Genomic DNA, 27,975 nt, shown 5'->3' on the forward strand with positions numbered 1-27,975 from the left:
TTTCAGACCTTTAGAAGCATATTTTTTGTTTTGTTTTACTTGTAACTTTCTATTTTTATTCCTTATACTTGATCCTATGTATATTTTGTTAATAAAATTATTAACTATTACCACAAACCAACTCAGTGCTGTGTTTAAAGGGAAGGGTGTATTTACCCCCCAATTAAGTTAATAAGCGGTGATGTGTTCTGTATCTTTAAAGGAACTAATGAATCATATTATCTCTCTGAATTGTTCAGGAGACGGCTGGATATTACAGTCCCTGTGGTTTTGGGAAAATCTGGGACTGATAATGTGTTCAGATCACCCTGAAAGTAGTAACCAAGACTGATGGAAGCCAGAATGAGAGTGTGGGGATGCAGATGGGCTTCTGGAGTAAGAGCTCCTGAACGAGAGTTGTCTAGTACACAGACACTCAGGGTGTGACCTGCATGCGGGCTGTGAGCAGCCAAGGTTAGAAGCTACACAAGCAAAGCACTGTGAGGCACCCAAGGTTACAGGGCAGGCGGCAACACATTGGTCTGGACTGAACCTACTAGACTGATGAGAATATATATCACAATAAACAACTAAAATTTGCTCAATTATCATTAGTTTTCAATAAAGAAGCAATTTGGCATTCTTTTTTCTTTTCAGTTTTTTCCTCAATTAAAGGACATATATCATTTGTCATTGCAGACTGTTCTTTAATTGTTTTTCATGGAAACCTGTGTACAGTTAATAAATTAAAGAATGAAATATGGTGCCTTCAGATGAGGAATAATTAATATTTGTACTACTTTTTCCATGTATACACAAGGCTTCTAATGAAAATTGTATCAAATTGTATAACAGAGCTAAAGAGAGGGAGAGTGTGTTTAGTGGGTAGAACAGGGACCTGGGAGTCAAAATTTCTGGGCCCTATTCCTGACTGTCACTGAGTTATTGAGTAACTATAGACAGACAATTAATCTCTGTGGCTCAGTTCTTTCATCTGTAAAATGGGTTTCACAGTCATTTACCACAGAAAGGTACTATGAGGCTAAATTCATGTTTAGTACAAAGCTCATATAGTCAGATGAAAGGTCCTTTGAGTGTAGATATTATTGTTCAATGGTGTAGTTATAGTAAAAGTAGATATTTAACACTTCCTCTTTTCTTTTAAACATCCTCAGAATTTGAAGTTTTCAATAGGATATAGGAAAATATTCATAATATATGGTAAAATGTTATCCATGTTATGAACATAAGAATGTAAGAATGGTTATACTGGGTTAAATTAATGACCCACCCAGTCCAGTATCCTGTCTTCTGACAGAGGCCAGTGCCAGATGCTTCAGAGGGAATTAACAGAACAGGGCAATTTATTGAGTGTTCCATCCCTTGTCGTCCAGGTCCAACCTTCTGGCTGTCAGAGGGTTAGGGACACCCAGAGCATGGGTTTACATACCTGAAATTTTGGCTAACAGCCATTGATGGACCTATCTCCATGATCTTTTCTTTTTTGAACCTAGTTATACTTTTGGCATTTACAACATCCTCTGGCAACAGATACACAGGTTAACTGAGTGTTGTGTGAAGAAGTACTTACTTATGTTTGTCTTAAACCTACTGCCTTTTAATTTCATTGGGTGATGTAACATTCTGTTGGCTTTTAGACCACACTGCATATTGAGCAGATGTTTTCAGACAACTACCCACGATGATTCTAAGATCTCTTTCTTGAGTGGTAACAGCTAATTTAGACCCATCATTTTATATGTATAGTTGGGATGATATTTTCCAATGTGCATTACTCTGCATTTATCAACATTGCATTTCATCTGCCATTTTGTTGCCCAGTCTCCCAGTTTTGAGAAATCCCTCTGTAACTCTTTGCAGTCAACTTTTGACTTAACTATCTTGAGTAATTTTGTATCATCTGCACACTTTGCCACTTCCTGATTACCCCTTTTTCCAGATCATTTATGAATATGTTGAACAGTATAGGTACAAGTACAAATCCTTAGGGGACCCTGCTGTTTACCCCTGTTCACTGTGAAAATGGACCATTTATTCCTACCCTTTGTTTCCTAACTTTTAACCAGTTACTGATCCATGAGAGGACCCTCCCACTTATCCCATGACTCCTTACTTTGCTTAAGAGCCTTTGGTGAGGAACCTTGTCAAAGGCTTTCGGAAAGTCCAGGTACACTATATCCACTGGATCACTCTTGTCCACATGTCTGTTGACCCCTTCAAAGAATTCTAATGGATTGGTGAGGCATGATTTTCCTTTACAAAAACCATGTTGATTCTTCCCCAACAAATCGATTTCATCTATATGTCTGACAGTTCTGTTCTTTACAGAAAATAGTTTCAAACAATTTGTCTACTCCTGAAGATAGGCTAACTGAGCTATAAGTGCCAAGATTGCCTTTGGAACATTTTTTTTTAAAAATTGACATTAAATTAGCTATCCTTCAGTCATCTGGAACAGAGGCTGACTGAAGCAATAAGTGACATACCGCAGTTAGTAATTATGCATTTTCATATTTGAGTTCCTTCAAAACTCTTGAGTGAATACCATCTGATCCTGGTGACTTACTATTGTTTAATTTATCGATTTGTTCCAAAACCTCCTCTATTGACACCTGAAACTGGGACAGTTCCTCAGATTTATCAACTAAAAAGACTAGCACAGGTGTGGGAATCTTCCTCACAGCCTCTGCAGTGAAGGCTGATGCAAATAATTCATTTAGCTTCTCCGGAATGGCCTTATCTTATCCATGCTCCTTTAGCATCTCCATTGTCCCATGGTCCCACTGATTGTTTTGCAGGCTTCCTGCTTCTGATGTACTTTAAAAAAATGCTGTTTGTTTTTGTACTTTTTGGTAGTTGCTCTTCAAATTCTTTTTTGGCCTAATAGTACTTTTACACTTGACTTGCCAGAATTTATATTCCTTTCTATTTTCCTCAGTAGGATTTGACTTCCAATTTTTAAAAGATGTCTTTTTGTCTCTCACCATCTTTTTTACTCTGTTGTTTAGCCATGGGTTCATTATTTTGGTCCAGTTACTGTTTTTGTGTTTTTGTTTTTTAATTTTGGGTAAACATACAGTTTGAGCCTCTATTATGGTGTTTTTAAAATGTTCCGATGCAGCTTGAAGGTATTTCACTATTTTGGCTTTTTAATTTCCATTTAATTAGCCTCCTCATTTCGTGTAGTTCCCCTTTTTGAAGTTAAATGATACTATGGTGGGTTTCTTTGATATTCCCCCCCCCGCCCCCCCCGAGAAGGATGTTAAATTTAATTACATTATGATCTCTATTACCAAGTGGTTCACCTTTTGGACCAGATCCTGTGCATCAATTAGTACTAAATCAAGACTTGTGTCTCCTCTTGTGAGTTCCAGAACTAGCTGCTCGAAGAAGCAGACATTAACGGTACCTAGAAATTTTATCTCTGCATCCCATCCTGAGATAACATGTACGTGTCTATGCTATATAGACAGACATCGTCCCTTACCCTGAAATTTTTTCCATTGTTTACTGATGTTTAATGTTTTTGACTAGTAATTCCAATGCAATTGCCGACAACAGAAAATATGTAAGAAAAAGACATATAACTCAAAAATACAAAATAGCAAATTCTACATTCTAAGTAGTTATTTGGTTACTCACTATTATCGAAGAATGACGAATATCTAATGCACAACTGTCATCCACAGGATGGATCTGTAATCTCATAAATTTGCTGAAGGCCTCCTCTTTGATTCCAAGGTCATGAAGCCCATGAAGCACTTTTCCTTCCAGTTTAAGAGTTTCCAAAATACTTCGTATTAAAACAGAATACAAGTTATACATATAAGTCTTTATAATGACATATACAGGAAAACATATTCCAAAAGTTTGTAGTATTTAGTATTTTAGTATTAAATACTTTTAGTATTAAAAATGTTCCCAAAAATGCCTTCCTTCTGCAATCAAAAGCTTGAAACTAGATTAAAAAAATAAACAGCTATTATTTTAAACCCCTTTTCAAAAAGCATTAAAACACTATTGTGACTATGTTTACACATTTTTCTGCAGCACAGCAATGGCTAAGGCAAGCTGTTTCTCACAGGAAATAAACGGAGAAGTCACAGCTTTGTCAATCACAAAATCCAAAAATCCCAGTTTATCTGAAAAATGAGGTACAGCAAACTTTTTCCCAAATATATTAAGATTTTTCTATTTTAAAGAAAGTAGTAAACACACATTACATTTATTCAACTAGGAAAAATCCATAAATCACATTGAATAATGATACAATGTTTTTAATAATTATACAAGGCCTATTTTGAAAAAAAAGCTATATACTAAATTATATGATTTTAGAGCGCTCACGTAATTTGCAAACATCTTTTTATATAAACAAAAGGAGTACTCTGAAAGAGACAGAGTCTTTGCTGACTGGATTAAGGATGATAGTACAGCATCACTTATATACTTGGATCATATTTAGAAAATTATTTTTGTTACCATAAGGTAAAGGGCTTTTTTAAATACAAGAAAGCTGAAGGAGCTCAATACAGGACAACTAAGTAACCAGTACTTTTTTTAAAAAAAATCAAACACACTGCAGAATCTCTGAAAAGCCAGGGCACCTTTACAAACAAATAGCCTGAGCAATCATATGTCCACCATCATTCCTGAAGGGGTAAGCCAAAGGCACATTTGAAAAAGCCATGTTGATTCCTTTCATTGACTATAAATATAAGACTAAAAAAGTCTTAACGCGCAATATATAAGTCACACAGTACTTTGCATTAATGAGGTAAATTCTATCTCTGGATATCAAAGAGAAATTGCCCAAGACAAAATAAAAGAAGAGCCATTCTGGATTTTCATATTTCAATATGAGATTAATCGATTTCAAATCTACTTCTAAAAAAAGTAGCAACAGCTTTTTTGTAGCATTAGACTCTTGAAGGAAGACCGCTTCAAAAAGATCATATATTGAATTAAATTAGTGGATGATGGTCCTGTACAAAGATATAGAATCACAGGACTGGAAGGGGCCTCGAAAGGGCATCTAGTCCAGTCTCCTGCACTCATTGCAGGACTAAGTATTATCTAGACCAGGGGTGGGCAAACTTTTTGGCTTGAGGGCCACATCAGGGTTCCAAAACTGTAGGGAGGGCCATGTAGGGAAGACTGTGCCTCCCCACAATCTAACCCTATCCGCCCTCCCACTTCCCGCACCCTGACTGACCCCCTCAGAGCTCCCGACCCATTCAACTCCTCCTACTCCTTGTCCCCTGATTGCCCCCTCCTGGGACACCGCCCCCTATCCAATCCCCCCTGCTCCTTGACTGCCCCAACCCCTATCCACACACACCCCCGACAGGCCCCCTGGGACCCCACCCCCGATCCAAATCCCCTCTAAAGCCCCTTTCAGAATGCGACCCTGCGAACATGGGCAGAGGACTCAGGAGGCCCAGGGGCAGCCGCGTAGCAGGAGAGAAGTGGCGGTTTCCCCTTGAAAGCGCCACTTCTCTCCAGCAGGCTGCGTGGCCGCCCGGTGCTCCTCCTGAGTCCTCCGCCTACATTCCTGCCACCCGCACTGCCCACCTGCTCCCATGAGGCTGCAGGTGAGCCTCCCTTCCTGCTCTCCCCTGCCCCCGCAGTGCAGTCCCCTCCCGCGCTGGTGGCGCGGTGCGCTGAGGCTGCAGGGGAGGGGGAACAGCAAGGGTGGGGCCAGGGGCTAGCCTCCCCGGCCACAAGCTCAGGGGCTGGGCAGGACAGTCCCGCGGGCTGTAGCTTGCCCACCTCTGATCTAGACCATCCCTGACAGGTGTTTGTCTAAATCTGCTCTTAAAAATCTCCAGTGATGGAGATTCCAAAACCTCCCTAGGCAATTTATTCCAGTGCTTAACCACCCTGATGGTTAGAAGTTTTTCCTAATGTCTAAACCTCCCTTCATGCAATTTAAGCCCATTGCTTCTTGTCCTATCCTCAGAGCCTAAGAAAAACAATTTTTCTCCCTTCTCCTCGTGACAACCTTTTACAAACTTGAAAACTGTTATCATGTCCCCCCTCAGTCTTCTCTTTTCCAGAGGAAACAAACTCAATTTTTTCAAACCTCCCTCACAGGTCACGTTTTCTAGACGTTTAATCACTTTTGTCACTCTTCTCTGGATTCTCTCCAACCTGTCCACATCCTTCCCGAAATGTGGCACCTAGAACTGGACACAATACTTCAGCTGAAGCCTAATCACCGCAGAGTAGAGCGGAAGAATTACTTCTCGTGTCTTGCTTACAAAACTTCTGCTAGTACATCCCAGAATGATGTTCGCTTTTTTTGCATCAGGGTTACATTGCTGATTCATATATAGCTTGTGGTCCATTATGACATCCAGATCCCGTTCCACAGTACTCCTTCCTAGGCAGTCATTTCCCATTTTGTATGTGTGCAACTGACTGTTCCTTCCTAAGTGGAGTACTTTGCATTTGTCCTTATTGAATTTTATCCTATTTACTTCAGACCATTTCTCCAGTTTGTCCAGATCATTTTGAATTAAAATCCTATCCTCCAAAGCACTTGCAACCCCTCCTAGTTTGGTATCGTCCGCAAACTTTATAAGTGTACTCTATGTCATTATCTAAACCATTGATGAAGATATTGAACAGAACCGGACCCAGAACCGATCCCTGTTGGACGCCTCTTGTTATGTCCTTCCAGCATGACTGTGAACCACTAATAACTACGCTCTGGGAATGGTTTTCCAACCAGTTTTTCACCCACTTTATAGTAGCTCCATCTAGGTTGCATTTCCCTAGTTTGTTTATGAGAAGGTCATGCGAGACAGTATCAAAAGCTTTATTAAAGTCAAGATATACCACGTCTACCACTTCCCCCTACCCACAAGGCTTGTTTCCCTGTCTAAGAAAGCTATCAGGTTGGTTTGACACTATTTACTTTTGACTAATTCATGCTGACTGTCACTTATCACCTTAGTATCACCTTCTAGATGTTTGCAAATTGATTGCTTAATTATTTGCTTCATTATCTTTCCAGGAACAGAAGTTAAACTGACTGCTCCGTAATTCCCCAGGTTGTCCTTTCTTCCCTTTTTATAGATTGGTGCTATATTTGCCCTTTTCCAGTCTTCTGAAATCTCCCCAGTCTTCCATGACTTTTCAAAGATAATCACTAATGGCTCAGGTATCTCCTCAGTCAGCTCCTTGGGTATTCTAGGATGCATTTCATCAGGCCCTGGTGACCTGAAGACATCTAATTTGTCTAAGTAATTTTTAACTTCTTCTTTCCCTATTTTAGCCTCTTCTGATCCTACTTCATTTTCACTGGTATTCACTACATTAGACATCCAAACACCACCACCAGTCTTGGTGAAAACCGAAACAAAGAAGTCATTAAGCACCTCTGCCATTTCCACATTTTCTGTTATTATTTTCCACCCCTCATTGAGTAATGGGCCTACTCTGTCCTTGGTCTTCCTCTTGCTTCTAATGTATTTGTAGAATGTTTTTTGTTATCCTTTATGGCTCTAGCTAGTTTGATCTTGTTTTGTGCCTTGGTCTTTCTAATTTTGTCCCTACATACTTGTGTTAGTTGTTTATTCATCCTTTGCAATTTGACCTAGTTTCTACTTTTTGTAAGACTCTTTTTATTTTTAGATCATTGAAGATCTCCTGATTAAGCCAGGGTGGTCTCTTCTCATACTTCCTATCTTTCCTAAGCAGTGGAAAAGTTTGCTCTTGTCCCCTTAATAATGTCGCTTTGAAAAACTGCCAGCTGTCTTCAATTGTTTTTCCCCTTAGACTTGCTTCCCTGGGATCTTACCTATCAACTCATTGAGTTTGCTAAAGTCTGCCTTCTTGAAATCCATTGTCTTTATTTTGCTGTTCTCCCTCCTACCATTCCTTAGAATCATGAACTCTATAATTTCATGTTCACTTTCACCCAGGCTGCCTTCCACTTTCAAATTCTCAACCAGTTCCTCCCTATTTCTCAAAATCAAATCTAGAATATCCTCTCCCCTAGTAGTTTCTCCACATTCTGAAATAAAAAATTGTCTCCAATACATTCCAAGATCTTGTTGGATAATCTGTGCCTTACTGTGCTATCTTCCCAAAAGATGTCTGAGTAGCTGAAGTCCCCCATCACCATCTGTGCTTTGGATGATTTTGTTAGTTTAAAAAATATGGAGGAACTCAAACATGAAGACTGATTTTTTTTTCATGTAAGGTACTACTCACAATAAAGAACAGTTACTTACTTGTATTGTAAATATTGTTCGAGATGTGATCCACTCGGTTATGTGTATGCCCAGTGCACAGGAGCTGGAGAGTTTTCTCCAGCAGTACCTATCATGGTCCCTCCTGAAACTATATAAGGGCAGCGCTACCCCGACTCCCCTCAGTATCTTCACACTGGAATACATTGACTCAAGTCTCTGATGCAGAGGGGATAGAAGGTGGGTCATGGAATAGACGTGTGAAACCACATCTGGAAGAACAGTTACAATATAGGTAAGTAATCTTTTTTCTCCTTCAAGAAGTTGCACATGTCCGCACAGGTGACTCACAAGCAGTACCATTAGGAGTCTATTTAAATAGTGACTGCACTATTGTGCGCCAAAATTTGCATTAGATCTTGAAGCAGTTGTGATGGCATAATGATGAGTGAATGTAAGCATGGAGGACCAAGTAGCAGCCCTATAAATGTCCAGTATGGGGAGGTCCCTCAGAAAATTATTGAAGAAGCTTGCGCTCAGGTTGAATGGGCTAACAGTGTTTTTGGAGGAAGGGTGTTCACTACTTCGTATGTTGTTGTGTCACAGGAAGTAATCCATATGGAATTTGTCTGTGCTGCTTGACCTCTCGTTCTGTCAGCATATAAAACAGAGCCAAGGAGCCAGCCTGAAAGGTTTGGTCCTGTCCATTTAGAATGCCAGTGCTTGCCTTACGTCCAAAGTACCAAAGCTCTGCATCCCTATTTGAGTGTTCCTTTGCTGAAAAACATGTACGTTTATGGTCCTGTTCAAATGAAAAGCCAATACTACCATAGTCAGAAATTTAGGATGTGGTCTCAAACAGCATATATTGAGGTCCTGCTTTCACAGTTTGACGCTCACCCACTCTTCTGCCTGATGTAATGCTAATGAGAATGGATATCTTCTGACACAGATGGGGCCAAGAACAGGTGGCCAAAAACTCAGATGGAGGACCCCATCAATGCAGCTAATATAATGTTAAGGTCCCAAAGTGCTACTGTACCTTTAACAGGAGGAAAAAGCCAGACAATCCCTTTAAAAAATATATGACCATGAAGTTGGAAAAAAAGCTCTCTCGATAGCTGGATAGCTGAGATCACTGCTAATTAGACTCTCAGGGAAATTAGAGAAAGACTCAAGGATTTGAGAAGGAACAGGTGCTCTAAAATGTTCTGAATCTTAGCTTCTGCTGGATGTATTCCCTGAAGAGTGGGCCAGACTGAAAACGTTTCCACGTAGCCAAATAAGTGGATCTAGTGAATTGATTTCTCATATTAAGCAATATTTCCTGAACTGCCACTGAGCCGTCCTTCTCAACTTGATTTAATCAATCAACAGCCAAGCCATGAGTTGCAGACTGTTGGGTTCCAGATGCAGCTCCCGTTCATGTTGCTGGGACAGAAGGTCTGAAAGAAGAGATGGAGACTCTGAAGGGTGAGTCAAGAACCTGAAGATCAGAAAACCAGCACTATCTCAACTAAACTGGCACGATAAGAATTAATTTGGTGTGCTCTTGTTTCAATATGAGGATCAATTGTGGGGCAAGGATTAGGGGGTTAAGGCATACATGAAACTCAGTTCTCATCTCAGAAGAAAGGTGTTGGTCAGCGAACCTGAACTGTGATCTATTCAGCAACAAAACTGACAGCATTTCTTGTCTTTCATTGCAAACTGGTGACTGACTCAATACCCCAGAGTTGGAAGCATGATGTTCTTTAGGGACCATTTGTGATTCTGAGAGAACCTCCTGCTGAGATCATCAGCCAACTGATTCTCAGACTCAGTTAAGTGAGCGGCAATAGAAGCAAAGCCTTCCTTGATGCAAAAATCCCAAAGATTCATGGCTTCTGACAAAACCGATTGGAGCATGCCCCTCCCTGTCTATTTAGGTAAGAAATGGAGGTTGTATTGTCAATCAATAACTGGACCGATAAGCCCAACTGTGATCTAACCACAGAATCATAGGGTTAGAAAGACTACCAGGGTCAACTAGTACAGAAGTTTCCAACCTGTGGGTCCGCAAACTATGTCTAAGAGGTCCGTGAAAAGTTTTTGCTACCACAGAACAGTGGTTTTCAACCTGTGGTCTGCAGACCCCTGGGATCCACAGACTATGTCTAAAAGAAAAGGAGTACTTGTGGCACCTGAGAGACTAACCAATTAAATTGGTTAGTCTCTCAGGTGCCACAAGTACTCCTTTTCTTTTTGCGAATACAGACTAACACGGCTGTTACTCTGAAGACTATGTCTAAGATTTCCAAAGGGGTCCACGTCTCCATTTGAAATTTTTTAGGGGGCTGCAAATGAAAAAAGGTTGAAAACCACTGGATTGGTTGTGTCTAAACCATCCAAGACAGACAGCTATCCAGACTCTTTTTGAAAATCTCCAGTGAAGGAGATTCCATGACTTCCCCAGGCAGTTTGTTCCACTGTACTACTGCTATTACAATTAGAAAGTTTTTCCTGAGATTTACTCTAAATCTGCTGTGCTGTAATTTGAACCCATTGCCTGTTGTCCTGTCCTCTGTGGCAAGAGGGAACAATTTTTTTGCCCATATTTTTTATGGCAGCCTTTCAAGTATTTGAAGACTGCTATCATGTCCCCTCCTTAATTTCCTCTTTTCCAAACAAAACATATCCAATGCCTTCAGCCTTTGCTCACATGGCTTGAATTCCAATCCTTTGATCATCTTTATCACTTGCCTCTGGATCCTTTCCAGCTTCTCTACATCCCTTCTATGCAGTGGTGACCAAAACTGGACACAGTACTCCAGCTGAGGCCTAACCAGTGCCGAGTAAAATGGCACTACCACCTCCCATGATGTGCATGCTATGCCCCTGTTAATGCAACCCAAAACTGCATTTGCTTTTCTTGCAACAGCATCACATTGACGACTCCTGTTGAGGTTATGATTCACTACAACTCCTGGATCCCTCTCAGAAATGCTGCTTCCAAGCCAGTTATCCCCCATTCTGTATTTGTTCATTTGATTTTTCTTCCTAAGTGTAGCACCTTACATTTGTCTTTGTTAAATTTCATTTTGTTGTTTATCGTCCAGTTCTCCAATTTATCAAGATATCTTTGAATGTTAACTCTAACCTCCAAAGTGTTTGCAACCCTCCAGCTTTGTGTCCTCTGCAAATTTGATCAGTATGCTCTCTACACCTACATCCAAGTCATTAATAAAGATGTTAATGAACACCTGACCCAGAACAGATCTTTGTGGAACCTCATTTACGATCTCCTTCCTATCCAATGTCTTTCTCTTTGTATGCATTTTAAGCAATTATGTATCCACCTAATGGTAGTTCCGCTGAGCTCGCATTTCTCCAGCTTACTTATGAGAATTTCATGGGGGACTGTGTCAAAGCCTTAATAAAGTCCAGCTGTATTATGTCTACCACATTCTCCCAGTCCACCAAACCTGTTACCTTTTCAAATAAGAAAATCAAGCTGGTTTTGGCATGATTTGTGTTTAGTAAATCCATGCTAGCTGCTAGGGATCACCACTTCATCCTCCAGGTATTTGCAAACTGAGTGCTTTATTCATTGTTCTTGTAGCTTCCCAGGTATAGAGGCCAGGTTGACTGGTCTACAGTTCCCTGGTTCCTCCTTTTCCCCCTTTTAAAAGATGGGCACTACATTAGCCCTTCGCCAGTCTTCTGGGACCTCTCCTGTCACCCATGAGTTTGCAAATATTATTGCCAGTGGCTCTGAGATTTCTTAAGCTAATTCCTTCAGCACCCTGGAGTGAATAGCATCAGGCCCTGCTGACTTGAATTCATTCAAATTAGCCAGAGTATCTTTGACTCATTCTTTACTTATTCTGATAGCATGCAAGTCATCCCTTCTCCTTTATTGTCTGTGATAACTTTATTAGTCATCTGGTTACATGTTATTTTTTTCTGTGAAGACTGACACAAAGCAGGCATTGAGTAGCTCCATCTGCTTATCTTCCATTACTAGCTCACATTCTCCATTGAGCAGCAGATCCACACCATCCTTGATCTTTCTTCTTTGTCTGAGATATTTGTAAAACCCTTTCTTGTCTCTTACATTTCAGCCAGTTTTAACTCATTCCTTGCCTTGACTTTCCTGATTTTGTCCCTACATGCTTGTGCTATTCTCATGTATACTTCCTTGGTGATATGCCCCTCCTTCAATTTCCTGTATGTATCCTCTTTGATTTTTAGATAGCTGAAAACCTCACTGTGCAGTCAAATTGGCCTCCTGTGGCTCTTCTTATCTTTCTACTGCAGTGGAACAGCATGATGTTGAGCCTCTAATATTACATCTTTTAGGAACTGCCAGTCCCCTTCCACTCCTTTTCCTCCTAATTGGCATCTCTGTGGGACCTTGCCTACTATTTCTCTTAGATGGTTGAAGTCTGCCTTTTTGAAGTTCAGTGTCTTCATATAAATGAGAACAACAATGCAAAAAGTCAATTCATGCCCTGTACATAATGCTTGGAGGTCACAACCCACTAGGTGAGGGCCTCACCCTATCAGAGAGACATTAGTAATGATTATCTTGGAAGGAAGGGGGTGATAAAAAAGGTACATCTCCAGATATGTTGTTCTGATCCATCCACCACATTAGGGAATTTAGGACCGCAGGAGGAATCCGAACCAACTTGTCTGAGGGGTGTCTGTTTGGTCAACTGACTGACTACATCCACCCTTGAATGATGAACAGGTGCAGTTGGGCACATTGGGTCACTTAACTACATGAGGCCATGTGGCCTAGTAACCTTAGACATACTTGGACCACAGAAGTAGGGTATGATTAGAGAGAGAGAGAGAGAGAGAGAGAGAGAGAGAATTGGTAAATGATCTAAAATCTGTCCTGAGGGAGAAAAAACATCATGTTCATAGACTCAGTGAACTCGATTTTCTGTGTTGGGACTACTGTGGATTTTTCTTTGTGCAGCATGAATCCCAGACAATCTAAGAGATAGATGATAAACTAGACTCGGTGAAGAACCTGATGTTTGGATCTGTATCACACTAGCCAATCATGTAGATATGGGACTACTTATACTCCCTTTCTCCTCAAGTAGGCCGCCACCACCACCATGCAGTTGATTAATACTGGTGGGACCAAGGACAGGCCAAAGGGAAAGACTGTGTACTGATATTGTTGGCCTGCTACTACAAATCTCTGAAACCTCCTGTGACTTGTCTGTACTGCCATGTAGAAATAGGTATCTGCAGATTGAAGACCACAAATCAGTCATTGTGATCTAGGGAAGGAACGACCGATGCTAGGGAAACCTGGTGAAATCTTATACACTTGATCATCTTGTTGAGATTTCGAAGGTCCATTATGGGGTCTCACACCCCCCTTGGACTTGGGGATCAAGAAAGTATCATGAGTAAAACCTCTTTCTACCATGTTGAAGGGGAACTTCTTCTACGGCCTCTACACTGAGCAAAGTCCAAACTTCTTGAAGGAGCCATTATGACTCATGAGATGGGTCCATGAAAAGGGACGGGACAGATGGAAGGGAAAGGAGGGTGGGAAGGTGCTGGATAGAATATCCCAACCTCATAGTGCTTAGGACCCATTTTTCTGACATTATGGCTTCCTAAGCACTGAGGAAATGGGATACTCTGTCCCCAAATGGGGATGTGGGGTGGTGAGCAGGAAGATCACCAATGATTTATTGCTGTCCTCGAAGGAGAACTCACATGGGCTGCTTACCCACAGCTGACTGAGAACAAGCTGGCAGTGTTGAGCAGATCCTTCTCTGTGATTTGTGCTTTCTTCTTGAAAAATTACACTGCCTTGGTGGGTATAAAGATCCTCTATAGTATTGATTTTGATACTATAGCTGCAGGGGTCTGCATAGAATCCCAATGAACGAAGTGTAGTACAAGAGTCTTTCAATGAATGTAGTTTCATCAGTTGTGTACAAAAATAAAAACTGACCAACAAATCAGATGTCCTTCATGGTTTGCTGGAGGTCCAAGGCTATGGCCGAGTTTTGTAACTGTGAGACTGTCCTCCATTGTTATCGCAGAGAACCACCTCTAAAAGAAGTTGCATCAAGCACAGACTGGAGCGATGTCTTGGCTACCATACAATCTTTTACCAGGAAAGCCTTATATTCCTTCTTGACGCTGTGTCCCAGTTTACAAAGTCATATTTAGCTAACGGTGCCTGCTGGTTTGCTATCTGCATCTGTAGAGAGGAGTTGGAATATTTTTTTCTCCCAAATAAATCAAGTCTCTTTGGCTCTTTTTCTTTGAGAGTTTATTTAAATCTCCCCTGATGCGATATCTCACTGGGAGTGTGACGGGGTTGGGACTCACCACCGCAGCACTTCCCAGTGGCATGTCTGGGAATTACCTCAATCCATGTGGAGCGCCCTCCATTGGTGATGTCCCGTCCGTCTTTCGCCTGCTGTTGGCATCTGGACCCGCGTTGCTCCGTTCTCTCGCAGCGTCCTCTTCAGGATGCTGCCCTCCGGCAGTGCCCCCTAGTCCATGCTCACTCCTGTCCGGGGGGGGCGGGGAGTTAACAGCAGTCCTTCTGCTTAGCCCCAGCCAATGTAGCCAACCATACCCCCAAAGTCTAACCCCTTCTGTCAGGGGCTGGGTGCAGTCCGCTATGGCCACGTCTAACAGCCAGGCATAAGTGCAAGGCGGGGACCCAGACCCGCCCTCTACTCTGGGTCCCGACCCAGGGACCCTTTGGCGGCAGCCTTCCTGCTTGCCCTCCTTCTCTCCCTTTGTCCGTCTCTCTCCCTGGGTTGTTTCCCCTCCGGCACTGGCTAGGCCCTTTTTCTCAGGGCCTGCAGCCTGGCAGGTACCAGGCTGGAGTTCCCTTCTGCTCTCCGCGCCTACCCAGTACTGTGCTGTCCCTGGTGCTAGTCTCCTCACACAGGAAACAGACCTTTACCCTCTGAAGGCCTGGGAGAGACTGACTGCTTCTCTCCTGGACAGCCTTTATTTAGGGCCTAGCGTGGCCCCGATTGGCTGCCTCTTGCTCAGCCCTGACTGGATCTCTAACAGGCCCTCCCTGATTTGCTGCCGCCTTGCACAGCCGCTCTGGCCTGCCATAAACCTATCTTGCCTGGGGGTGGGGCACCGCCCCACCACAGAGAGCCACAACTAGCAGGGAGTTTGAGGCAGGATGGGAATAAAAACACCTGAAGTCTTGCAGTGGGCCACAATACTGTTATCTGTGTGATTAGCTATAGAAGCTAAGTAGGCTGGTATGTGCCATAAGGTCTTTGCCAGATCTAGATGAGCCTCATTAATTGGGAGGGCTACCCTCCTCGGGCAGCCACCTGGAAAAATGTCCAAAAGCTTGTGAGTGCTCTCTTGCACAACCTCAGATTGAATGCCTAAAGCCTCAGTCAGTCTCCTCAGAAGGCCCTTATAAGACTTAAAATCCTCTGGAACCGGAGAATAGTGTGGGATCATTGAGTCGACAGGTGAGGAAGTCAGGTTAACAGTAGTCAATGGATCCTCCTGTGGTACAACTGGTTCCTCCTGCAGCACTGGCTGCTCATGGGGAATAGTTTCTCTGTGTGCTTCCAATCTGGTGGCTCTGGAAACTGCTTTGCCAAATACTCTGGCAACCTTCTCCTTGACTGAACCAGTGATCAAAACCTCGGGGCTTGGGAAACACCCCAGCAGTTCCAAAACAGCCACCGCGGGAGAGCATATGGCATAGGCAGCCAATAAGTACCAGGCCACTACAATCTATCTCTGCTATATGATTGGTCCCACTGCCAGTATACATAATCTCCTACTAGGACAGCCCAGACGACTTACTAGACTGATTGTGCCTAAAGAGGGGATGGGGAAGTTCTGGAAGACCCTGAACCCAACTGCGATGAGCTGTCGAAGTAGTCAGTTGGTATTGGGGGTTGCCAAACGTGATGGGGCCACTAGCTGACCTGACTTATTTGTAGCCCATTGTGAAGACGCCAACATCGATACCGAGTTAGGGATGGTACCACAAATGCATCCCAAGACACTGAAGGTATGGCATCATTGATCCTCTATAGTACTGATGTTGATAACGTAGCTGTGGAAAGACCTTGTAGACAGTGCCAGGGTATAAAATGTAATCAGTACACACTACGACGAACATTCCAGTAGCGAGGCCACAAACACCGAGCCAGAGAGAATGATCAGTACTGAGGTCGAAGGCCATACTAGGGCGGACATTGTGTGTGCCGGTGCTGAAGATGGTACTGGGGACATATCTGTGCCACATTAGTGAACTGGTACTGATACTGGCACTGCTAACAGTCTCTGTACCAGAACTGAAAAGCCAGACAGGCCCAGGACAGCGAAGCCACCGTGGTGGACTCCTGTACCACAGGAGAGGTTGAGATGGAAGGCAGAGCAAATTCCTTAGCTGCCTCATAAGCGTTTGCTGTTGTCAGTACTAACAGAGTTGATGCCAAAACAGAATCCATTGGTACCAGAATTGACAGCACAGTACTGGTCTTTCCCTGCTGCAGTACCAGGGAGACAGATTGATGGCCCAGCTCTACCCTGAATACCTGAAGAGTCCTGATGATGTTTCAAGTCCTTTTGTGAAGAACAAGAGGAACCCTTCTGTGGCTGTAGTCTATCTTATGGATCCTGATTCAGGGGAGACCCTGCAAAAGAAGATGACTCCTCTTTCTCTGTGGAGAAGAAACTAAATCCAGGCTTCTGTCCAAAACATCTGCGGGCAGGCAGCAGGGCATACAACTGAGGGCCCTGGGTCTGAGGTAGGCCTTACGGCCAGCTCTATGAGATGTATGAGGAGCAGATTTCTGAAGACCTTCATTCTTTTCTCGAAATAATGACAGACACTGCACCTCTCCTTTGTATGTCCCTCATAAAGACACAAAAGGCAGCCTGGGGAGGAGGGGGGCACTATTTGAAACAGACACCTCACATGATGCACAATGCTTAAAAAGTATAGCAAGTGCTGTATGCCGCTGGTGCCAAGCACCAAAAACTAACTATTAAAATAACTTTAAATAAAATGAAGTGAAAAAGAAACCTAACTATTGGGTACTACCTACTATAGCTACTTACAGATAAAGTAGAGAGCTAAACTCGCTGACTATGCAGAAGAAAAGCACCTGAGAAAAATCCCCATAGGAAGATATAACTCAGGCCACAGGTGGTGGGAACTGAGAGAGGGAAGGGCGGCACTTCCCTTGTATAGCCACAAGGATGTGCGTGGGGGCGGGAGGGGCTCGCTACTCTCCAGCTCCAGTGCACTGGATGGGGTGCATTGGCACATGCACCAGAGTGCAATACGTGTGCAACCAACCACTCAGAGAAGAACTATGCCGACTGGAAAAAAAATAGTATTTGTGATGTTCAAAAGGCTTATTTCAGACATCCAAAAAATGTTCAATCATACAAAATAAAATAAAAATAAGCCTCACAATGCTTCTGTCAGTGAAGCTTAATAAATAATAAGTGGTCCAATAAAATATATTACCTCACCCACCTTGTCTTTGTAATGAAGCTTAATGTGATACAAAATGTCACTCCTAGAAGACTACCTTAACTTTCTAAAAATTATGAAAAGGAGAATGCATGTAATTTATCTTAAAAAAAAAAACAACACTTTCTCCACCTGTTTTAAATATACAGACAGTATTCCTTCCATTCTCTACTTTCAGTTTAAATCGCAAGTGTCCCAACTGTAAACAAGATCTTCCAAGAGAAAAAAGATCATATATCACAATACAATGTTCACATACAAAGCCATGTCACTGTACACCAGTATTTCATATATACTCTACAAGAATCTGAGTTGTAATACTGGAGTTATAAATTTGACACACCTCAAAGTATGGAACACAGGATATTATCTAATATTGTGAACACAAAAAAAACTGTTAATTCTACAAACTGTAGAACTTATAAATTTAATAATGAAATTCTTACCTAAATGGATCATGAAAATCCAGGTCAATAGGAAGACCATTTAGAAATAAATGTGCCTCTCCAGGCTGAATTCCGAGTATTTCATGGAAATGCTTGAAAAGGAAAGCGGAAAAATTGCTAGTTTTCTAAGATGAATGTCAACAATAAAACAAAAACATTTTTAGAACTTAAAGTAAATCCTACTATAATACCTGAAAATTTTGTGGAATATATGGAAAATCCAATCTCCATCATTAAAAAAAAATTCTTTAACTAAAATTTTGGCAGAAAAAATAGACAATATCCTGTTATAAACACAATTTTACACATTGTGAATACTTATTACAAATGAAAAAGCTATAGAAATCATAAAACGTGGCTTACACTGGTTTTAGAATATACACATGATACTATATTCTTAATGTTTCCTGTTAGAAAATTGATACTTCTTAGCAATATAGAAAAGTGGCACTTAATTCTTCAAAAACTATTCATACCATTTTCTCCCCAAACCAGCAAAGGCAAACAAAACCCCACCTTTGTTGCATACTACTAAATCGCCACCCAGGAATAGCATATAAACACTGAAGGGCAGCTTCTTCAGATGTTAGCCTCTATATTATGAAATGCAAAACACTGTTTCGCAACATTTAAGAGACAAGGTCAAACTTAAAAAAACACTTCTGTATAAAGAATTACCTTCTAATATTACAGGTAACAGGTGAAACTACTAAAACTGTAAAAAGTTACAGGAAAACTATTTTTCTATATTTTCCCCCCAATTTGTTTCCTTTATGCATTTGACAGCACTTGCTATGCAGTTGCTGTTGTTAATAATCAGTTGCACTTCCTTTCTCATGAACTACACAGGACATCACACTCCTGTGTTGCTCTGGAGGGAGCTCAGACATACATCCCTAGCTCTACAAGAGGGTATTAGCAGCAGCAGCAGAGCAGCTGCTCTGAGTTTTGCACGATGTAGATAGCTCTCTCCTCCCCCCGCCCCAGGAAAATTATATGGAAACGGAGCAAGAGGAACCAGTGGGCAGAGAACATTTCTTCATTTCCAAAACTAGGCATGGGGTAGGGTAGCAATGACATTCTGAAAAGGGGAGACAGTGAGCTCCTCTATCACTGTCAGACTTCTACATATAGCTGGAGGGCTCCCTTACATTCCTCCTGTTGGACACATGATACCAGTGAAGGCAATGCAACTCACCCGCATGGGCCTAGATCACAAAGGGAGAAGATAACTCCATACTGAACTGCAAAAAGAGACAAATTTAGCAACCAGAAAGGATAGTAGCAGCTGAGTAGGGGCTACCACACATGCTTTCTAACTATGAATGAGAAGAATCTGCCTGGTACTAGGCTGGAAGGGAGGGTACAAATTAGAGAAGGCATGCCCCTCAGCCTTTTCTCAGGACAAGCAAGGTATTGGGCTCTGAAAAAGGGGACAGATTCCTATTCCCCAGCCTTTCTACAGTTGCTGGCAACAACACAGGGACAGGAAAATCAACAAGGACAAAAAAAAAAAAGTCTTACCCCCAAGATGACAATCCCCACTCACAAAAATTCAGGACCAGACCAGGAGAGCATGAGGGTCAGCAGGGGTCTCTGAGATATGGCTCAGTCCCCACCAGAGGAGCCAAGAGAACCAAAATCAGGCATGTAAAGGGAGAAAAGCTGCTGTCCATTGCTGGTGCGTAAGAGGTGTGTCTGCATTCTAATAGAAAACCAATTACAAGCCTTTTCTATGCAAGTTACTCCATTTGTGTGACACTTTCATACTGCAATAAGGAAGTAAAAAGTAGGAAAATTTGGTCAAAATTTATTCTGAAAATGTGCAGACGGGGCTCAGAAGCAAGTCAACTTAACCCAAGTTAGCTAACCAAGTTACCTCATTTCAGTTATATTGACTAGTTTCAAGATGGCAGGGTCCTTTTGAGACAGCATAGTTAAAACCACAGACTCAGGAAATGCAAAGTTAAGAGCTGGACTGTCAGCATTTAACAGAAGCCCTGAGTAGGAGACACTCAATCCTTCTCCCAACTCCACTTGTTTCTTGAGTTAACTAACCCTTCCACCGACAGTGTACAGTGGAGACAGAAAATGGCATCTCCTGGAGGCACTCTGAGGAGCTAGTTCCCGAGACAGGATAAAATTAAACTGTGCCATGCCTGAGTTTACCCCAGTGCAGAGGGACTCCTTGTAAACCTATGCAAGGCAATGTCCCTTAACCAGAAAAATTGTTTTAGAAACATATGCTATAAATATACACAATATATCTGAGTTAAGATTATTGAAAAATTTACATTTCCTGCCTTTGTGATTTTAACCATACAGACTTAACACTGCATTGCACAGATTTTCACATTTAATTTCTTTGTTCATTTATAAAATATTAAATTATAAATTGCTTGGGTATAGCAATATTAGCATTTAAATGCTTGGACACATACGTGCCCTTGGGTAAATAGACTGGAGGATGCTGAACTCCTTTTTTGGCTGCTGTTATTGTTTACATTGTGGTAACTGTATCTTCACAACAGAGATAGAACTTGAAAATTATCAACTGCTGTAAAACTCATGGAGGATTACCCAAAATCATGGGGTTTTTATGTGTCTGCAATTTTCTCCCATGCTGATATTAAGCAATGGGGACAGCTTTGTTTAGAAACATTGCTTTGTTTTTCAGTGCGGCACTTTCATAGTGAGCCATCTCTGCTGAGTTACGATAGAGCTACATGTGCTGCCTCAGTTAGCCTTCTGAGGAAGACAATTATTTTAGGCACTCTTGACTGTTAATTCAGTACTACCCTTCTTAGGGCTTGTTTATTACAAAAACTCTTACAAAAAGGATCATAACGAAAAGTCCCAAATGAACAAAAAGTATTCTGGATTCCTCTGAAGTCTGCCCTCTAAGCTCTGTTCCCAGTTCCCTCAGAGGTCTCTCTAAGGGCCTGTTTACACTTGAGATGCTACAGCTGCACCACTGTAGCACTTCAGTGAAGTGCTACCTACACCGATGGGAGGAGTTCTCCGATCAGCATAGGTACTCTACCTCCCCAAGAGGCAGTAGCTACCCTATCACAGGCACCTACTATCGCCTTCATGCAAATTATTTCAGTAGCCTTCTGAAAACATAAATTCCTGGGCCTTCCCAAGCTGGTCAGTGAGAATATGTATGATATCAAATGGGCTGGAGCTTCATGATTCCTTGCTAAAAAAATATTAGCAGATTTTTACTGACTGTGCTCAAAAATGAGCTTTCAATTACTCATATATTTCATATTACCATTAAATACCATAAAACCAATGGAGTAGGTACTCGTTGCTGACTGGGATGACTGCTCTTCTTTTTTTGTCATAATTCCACAGCATCTGATAGAAAGAGGGTATTCTCCTGGACCACAAGAACTCAGGATTTTCCATCAGGGGCCAGTTTTCAAATCAAGATTTGGATGTTTTTTTCTTTAAAAAAAAAAAAAAAAAAAAAAAAGAAATCTAGGAATTATCTTGGGGAAGTTCTATGGCCCGTGTTATACATCAGACTAGATGATCATAATGGTCCCTTCTGGCCTTGGTATCCACCTGAGAAGGTCATGAAAATTGCTAAATTGCTTCATTCCTAAAGTGAAGCAGCAGAAGAACAAACACTAACATGAGGAAAGAAGGAAGATGGATGACACACAGGTTGTTCCTAAACCTTCTTCAGACACAAAGAATCTTCAGTTACCATCTTCAGGAGGTACCAGGCATCATCCAAATAAGAACAGAAAGTTGGACAAGAAGTTATCACTGATCGTATCAATGAACATGTCAGGGTTCCCTCCCCACTTTGAACTCTAGGGTACAGATGTGGGGACCCTCATGAAAAACCCCCTAAGCTTATTTTTACCAGCTTAGGCTAAAAACTTTCCCAAGGCACAAATTTCGCCTTGTCCTTGAACACTATGCTGCCACCACCAAGTGATTTAGACAAACAACAGGGAAAGGACCACTTGGAGTTCCTATTCCCCCAAAAAATCCCCCCAAGCCCTTACACCCCCTTTCCTGGGGAGGCTTGAGAATAAACAAGATAAGCACAAACCAGCCTTGGATTTTAAGACCCAAAAAACCCAATCAGATTCTTAAAAGAACAGAACTTTATTAGAAGAACAAAAAAAGATAAGAGAACAACTCTGTAAGATAAGAATGGAAGATAATCTTACAGGCAGTCAGATTCAAAACACAGAGAATCCCTCTAGGCAAAACCTTAAGTTACAAAAAGACACAAAAACAGGAATACACATTTCCTCCAGCATGGCGAATTTCATAAGCCAAAACAAAGAAAACCTAACGCATTTTCTAGGAGATTACTTACTAACTTTACAGGAGTTGGAGGGCTTGCATCCTTGATCTGTTCCCGGCAAAGGTATCAAACAATCATACAAAAGCCTTTTCCCCCTCCTCCAGATTTGAAAGTATCTTGTCCCCTCATTGGTCATTTTGGGTCAAGTGCCAGCCAGGTTACCTGAGCTTCTTAACCCTTTACAGGTAAAAGGACTTTGCCTCTGTCCAGGAGGGATTTTATAGCACTGTATACAGAAAGGTGGTTATCCTTCCCCTTATATTTATGACAGAACATATGGGTCTTTCAAGGGGGGAAAAAGGAGGAAGAAGGTCCATGTTTCTCCATAGCTTTTAATAGGAGACTTTTCCTCAGTAGACTGACATATGCCAATGTCATAACCATAGGGGTAGCCTAAATTCCTCCTTACCTGTAAGGGGTTAAGAAGCTCAAGTAACCTGGTTGGCACCTGACCAAAGAAACCAATGGGGACAAAAGATACTTTCAAATCTGGGGGGGTGAGATTTTGTTTTGGGTTCTTTGTTTTCTGTGGCCGTTTGCTCTTGGGACTAAGAGGGACCAGACATCAATCCATGTTCTCCAAATCTTCCTGAACAAGTCTCTCATATTTCAAACTTGTAAGTAACAGCCAGGCAAGGCATATTAGTTTACCTTTGTTTTCTCAGCTAGTGAATTTTCCCTTTGCTAGAGGGAGGTTTATCCCTGTTTTGTTGTAACTTTGAAACTAAGGCTCGGGGGGACGGACCTCTGTGCTCTTTGAATTTTCTGCTACTCTGTAAGGTTAGCTACCAGCCTAAGTTTACAGAGGTGATTCTTTTACCTTTTTCTCTTTAAATAAAATCCTTCTTTTTAAGAACCTGACTGATTTTCCAGGGGTTTGGGTCTTTGATCATTTTGTAACCACTTGGTTAGGATATTATTCTCAAGCCTCCCCAGGAAAGGGGGTGTATAGGCTTGGGGGAATATTTTGGGGGAATAGGACTCCAAGTGGTCCTTTCCCTGATTGTTTGTTAAATCACTTGCTAGCGATCCCAGGGCAAGAAGGGAATCTGTGCCTTGGGGAAGTTTTAACCTAAGCTAGTAAGAATACGCTTAGGGAGTCTTTCATGTGGGTCCCCACATCTGTACCCCAGAGTTCAGAGTGGGGAAGGAACCCTGACAGCCTACCAGACAAATGGCTGTTGAGTCTATAAGGACAAGATGGCTGACCATTAGTCATATTCAAAGGAGTTCGAGAGGCCCAAGTTGGATAACCTGGTCTTCCAGAAACTGCAGCATCTTCTAAAATGGGAGCCAGGGCCCAATCCACGGGCTTGGAGAATGAAGACCCAAGCACAAAGGGTGGATCTCAGACCCAAGAGTCTCTAGGGAAAAACTCGGACTCCATCAACAATGGCAACAAGATCAACTTCTAGAACAATCATCTGTGAACTAGTGGCTCTGAGTAAGTACTGCATGCTGATGAAAGCAGAGTTTCAGAGGGCAGAGTCTTAATTAGCTCCAAAGGAAAAAGAGAATGTACATCCCAAATGGTAATCAAGGCCATACAGCAGCACCTCACAGAACTGATACAGGACCTGTTCTCACCATAGGCCTTGATACAGAGTATTCCAGCTTTTTGCGATGCCTGTGGATGATGGATGGGTCACCGATGTGATTGGAAATGAGGAACTATGATGAGCTGGCAACAGTTTGAAGGGTGAAAAGATTCCTGTATCAGGAAAGTCTTGCAGCAGCTTTCAGCTTTTTGCGATGCCTATGGATGATGGATGGGTCACCGATGTGATTGGAACTGAGGAACTATCGTGAGTTGGCAACAGTTTGAAGGGTGAAAAGATTCCTGTATCAGGAAAGTCTTGCAGCAGCTTTCAGCTTTTTGCGATGCCTATGGATGATGGATGGGTCACCGATGTGATTGGAACTGAGGAACTATCGTGAGTTGGCAACAGTTTGAAGGGTGAAAAGATTCCTGTATCAGGAAAGTCTTGCAGCAGCTTTCACAGTCCTCCCAGAGCTCTGGGGGGAAAGCCAAGCAAGATGGAGCAGGCATTTGGTGAGGGACCCCCTTAGACGTACTGATGGTAGCAGGTATAGTCACCCATAGTGGAAATCTTACCATTACTGAAGGCACAGTGCTGAGTCCCACATGCTTGGATCTACAAATAGACCAGAGTTAACGACAATAAACAGACTGCAACTGGCCAGTCCAAGAGGTACAAAATCTACTAAACAGAACTACAAAAAGCAAGAATTAAAAGTAGAGGTAACAGTCACAAGGTATGGAAACATGAGTCTAAAGGATTTCCTAGTCCTCTGCTACTTCAATAGGAAAAGAACTAGGTAGCATCAGACCTGAGGCTCATTATGTAACTTCATACCAGACATTTGGTTCTGCAAGGGAGCATCCATCTGGCACCAACATTACTGCTTTCAAAGGCATTCCTACTCTGATGCAGAGATTCTTTAAGCTTCCAAAACTGGGGTTTCTTCTTCAACACTTACCAAAACGGTCAGCCATAGAGATCGTTCACCATTTGATCTGTTCCTGCACGGCCACAAGGGCCTGCAGCCCGAGAGTCCAAGAGCAGAACAGACTTGATGAACCCATGTAATAGGTTCACATCTTGGCCACCTCCACTTCTTGGTTGGTGGAATTTTTTCATGGATGTTACAAGCCACCTGGAGAACAGCGTTCACTGGAACGTCTTGTGACGTTCCCACGACGTGTCCAAAATGCATAAGGTGCCGTCTGGGACAAGGGCCCCGGTAGTATGTAGACCGGAGTGACCATAAACATCTGCATTACAAATGAAGTGATTCCACATTATGCCCAATATACAAAGTTGGTGTTTTGTGTGGAAAGCCTCCAGTTTGCCCAGTCTGAGCAGCGCAGTGTCCAGGTTTTGCAGCTGTACAACAGTATGGGGAGCATACAGCTTGAACAGATCCTGAACTTGGTTGCTGTGCTGAGATGATGTTGATTCCATATTCATTGTAAATGACTCCTGGAAGATGCTGCGATGCCAATCCAATGGAGAACCTCCGTGTGAGAGTAGGAGGAAATGGTGAGTATAGAACCCAAATAGCAAAAGTTGGAGACTGCTTCTACAGTTTCATTATTCAAAGAGATTGGAGTCACTGATGGACCTGGTCCTAGATTTTGCAACTTTGGCTCTGACCATGAAACATGGAGGCCAATCTTAGCTAACTCCTCCTCCATTTACTGGAGTGCCTTGTGAAACCTGTCGGGGCTCTGTACCAAAAGAGCAATGTCATCAACATAGTCAAAGCCTCAGAGCGAGAGAGCACCAATCTTAATGCCTGTGGACCTGATGGAATGCATGGAGTCCATTGCCCAACAAAAGAGTAGAGGGACCAAGACGCAGACCTGCCAGACACCAGATACTGATTTAAAAGGTGCAGACACCCGAATCCCCAGACGTACACGGGCAGTGGTTTCATTATGCAGCTGTCTAATCAAGTCCAGCATAGTGGAAGGGATACCTACGCCCTTTAAGGCCATTAAATGGGGTTTGATATGAACAATACTAAAATAAGAACATTTAGTCATATAATTGGCAAATTACTGCACTTGCAGATGTGTTGTATTTAACAGGTATTTTGAATCATTCACATACAGCAGTCCTTAGTACAGACTCATACAGCTGGAAATCATTTTGACTACATTTAATCATCATATGGTTTTCAACCTTTAATATGTTTTAGTCATTTCTCCTCATTACATTTTCTATTGAAATTCCATTATCTGAGAAGTGAATCATTCAGTTATGCACAGCATGAGATCATATCTTCCCTGCTGCTAGATGGATGCACTGTAGCTCAAGAAGTTGCATGACAATTTAAATGCACTGTAATGGTGATGTTTAGAAAGTTGCCTAACTTTTATTCATGCAAAAGAGTTTATTTATTATTTTAAAGTTATATGCTGTTGAATTGATGATTAACTGGCCCTTCCTTTAAATTATCCTTGTCAGTTAATTCCAGATGGGTATTTTTTATTTGTTCGTATTTGGTTTGTTTGTTTTTTTTAAATTCTTCTGTTTGGGGGAGCTGTTTTTATTTGATGTTTGGTTGCTTTTTGTTTGTCTTTGTATAACTATAGCTAAACTAAACCCCCAAATTTAATTTAGTTTTGTTGGCCTTGTTGAGAAATGGAGCCATTTACTATTTTTGGGTAAGAGAGAAAAGCGTTAGGGAAATTACAAATATATATAATAAACAGTATGGATTCCAGAAACTCTTTCAGTCAAACAAAGACAGTGTTAACTAGAAGCTCATTAAATGAGGATTATAAAAAAAAAAAAAGTCCAGGGAATGCTGAGGGAGAGCTAAACTGAAGGACTACATACTGCTTACAGAGCTGTGTTCATCTTGATGTAAGAGCAATACTTAGAAGTACTTAAAAATAATTTTAAGTATAAACTGACTAGATACTGAATTCAGTAACTAGTTATTTTGGCTTTTGCATATTTTTTGTAAATTTTAAGGTACAAAGTTAAGTTTGCATGAGCAGTTAATTCAGTTGTAATTAGCGTGTGATGATGGGGTATGTCTAGTAGGAAAGAGGCTGAATTGTTAGCTGTTAATTTCTAAACATGCCCAGGTTTGGGCTTTTAAAGGTGCAGAATTTTTGTAAAGGAAATAATATTGTTTTGGAGTATTAGCTGAAATTCATTAAAACTTATTTTCAACCTTAGCTCTATTTTTATTGAGTTTGATTTTTTGTTCGTGAATCAGAGTCAAGTCGGAAACTTTAGTCTTCAGTTCCAGAAAGTTTGTATCCTCCAGGGAAGTCATTACTCTTGTCCTCTTCTCATATGGAAATAGTTGCTGAAGAGTTGTCAATTTCCTCAGAATTTAAGTAGAGTTCCTCTCTGTGCTCATCTTCAGCACTTTTCCTCCTGATTCCCAAAAGAGTTTGTAGGTAGCTGAATCAACATGGGTGGTAGAAGAGTCAGTGCAGGTAGAACAAGCATTGACACCAGCTGTGCTAACACTACTGTTACAATAAGGTTCGCTGGTAACTGAGATGGGATGTGCATCATGTGCTATGGTACAGGTCACAGATTTCATTGCTGATGTCACCAAAACTTCCACAGTGCTGTGGATTCCAACTTGCCCAATATGAGGATGTTTTTTGGGGGGATTAAGGCTGTTGCAAAAACAATCTGATGATAGAGGTCATTAGATTATGCAATAACTCTTGCTATAGCCTCTTAGAATCAAATATCACAGTCACTGCTTAAAGAGATGGCTGTCAAGCCAAGAACAATGTCAGTTGGGAATCAGGTGACAACTGTTCCCCTCTTCGCACAGATTGAGCATACAACTTTGGAGATGATGATATCCTATTTAACATTCAGAAGAGTGTTGATGTGTCCCAGTGACACAAATGCAATCAGATCTTGCAGGACTCTTTATACACATGGGAATGCTGATGTTGGGTTTATCCTTTCACTTGAC

General features: G+C 41.7%; 1 protein-coding gene across 2 annotated transcripts in view; it reads right to left on the reverse strand.

Annotated features, from left to right (window-relative positions):
• UGGT2 (UDP-glucose glycoprotein glucosyltransferase 2) overlaps window positions 1–27,975 on the reverse strand; it is a 295,296-nt gene that overhangs the window by 186,673 nt on the left and 80,648 nt on the right. For both annotated transcript variants that reach the window (XM_037895931.2, XM_043534691.1), the window contains 2 exons: window positions 18,159–18,250; window positions 3,643–3,793 (listed from right to left, as the gene is read on the reverse strand). In XM_037895931.2, coding sequence (XP_037751859.1) covers window positions 3,643–3,793; window positions 18,159–18,250 — 243 coding nt within the window. The remainder of the gene's footprint in view (window positions 1–3,642; window positions 3,794–18,158; window positions 18,251–27,975) is intronic.

The sequence above is a fragment of the Chelonia mydas genome, chromosome 1 (assembly GCF_015237465.2).
Source record: "Chelonia mydas isolate rCheMyd1 chromosome 1, rCheMyd1.pri.v2, whole genome shotgun sequence".
Classification (NCBI taxonomy): Eukaryota; Metazoa; Chordata; order Testudines; family Cheloniidae; genus Chelonia; species Chelonia mydas.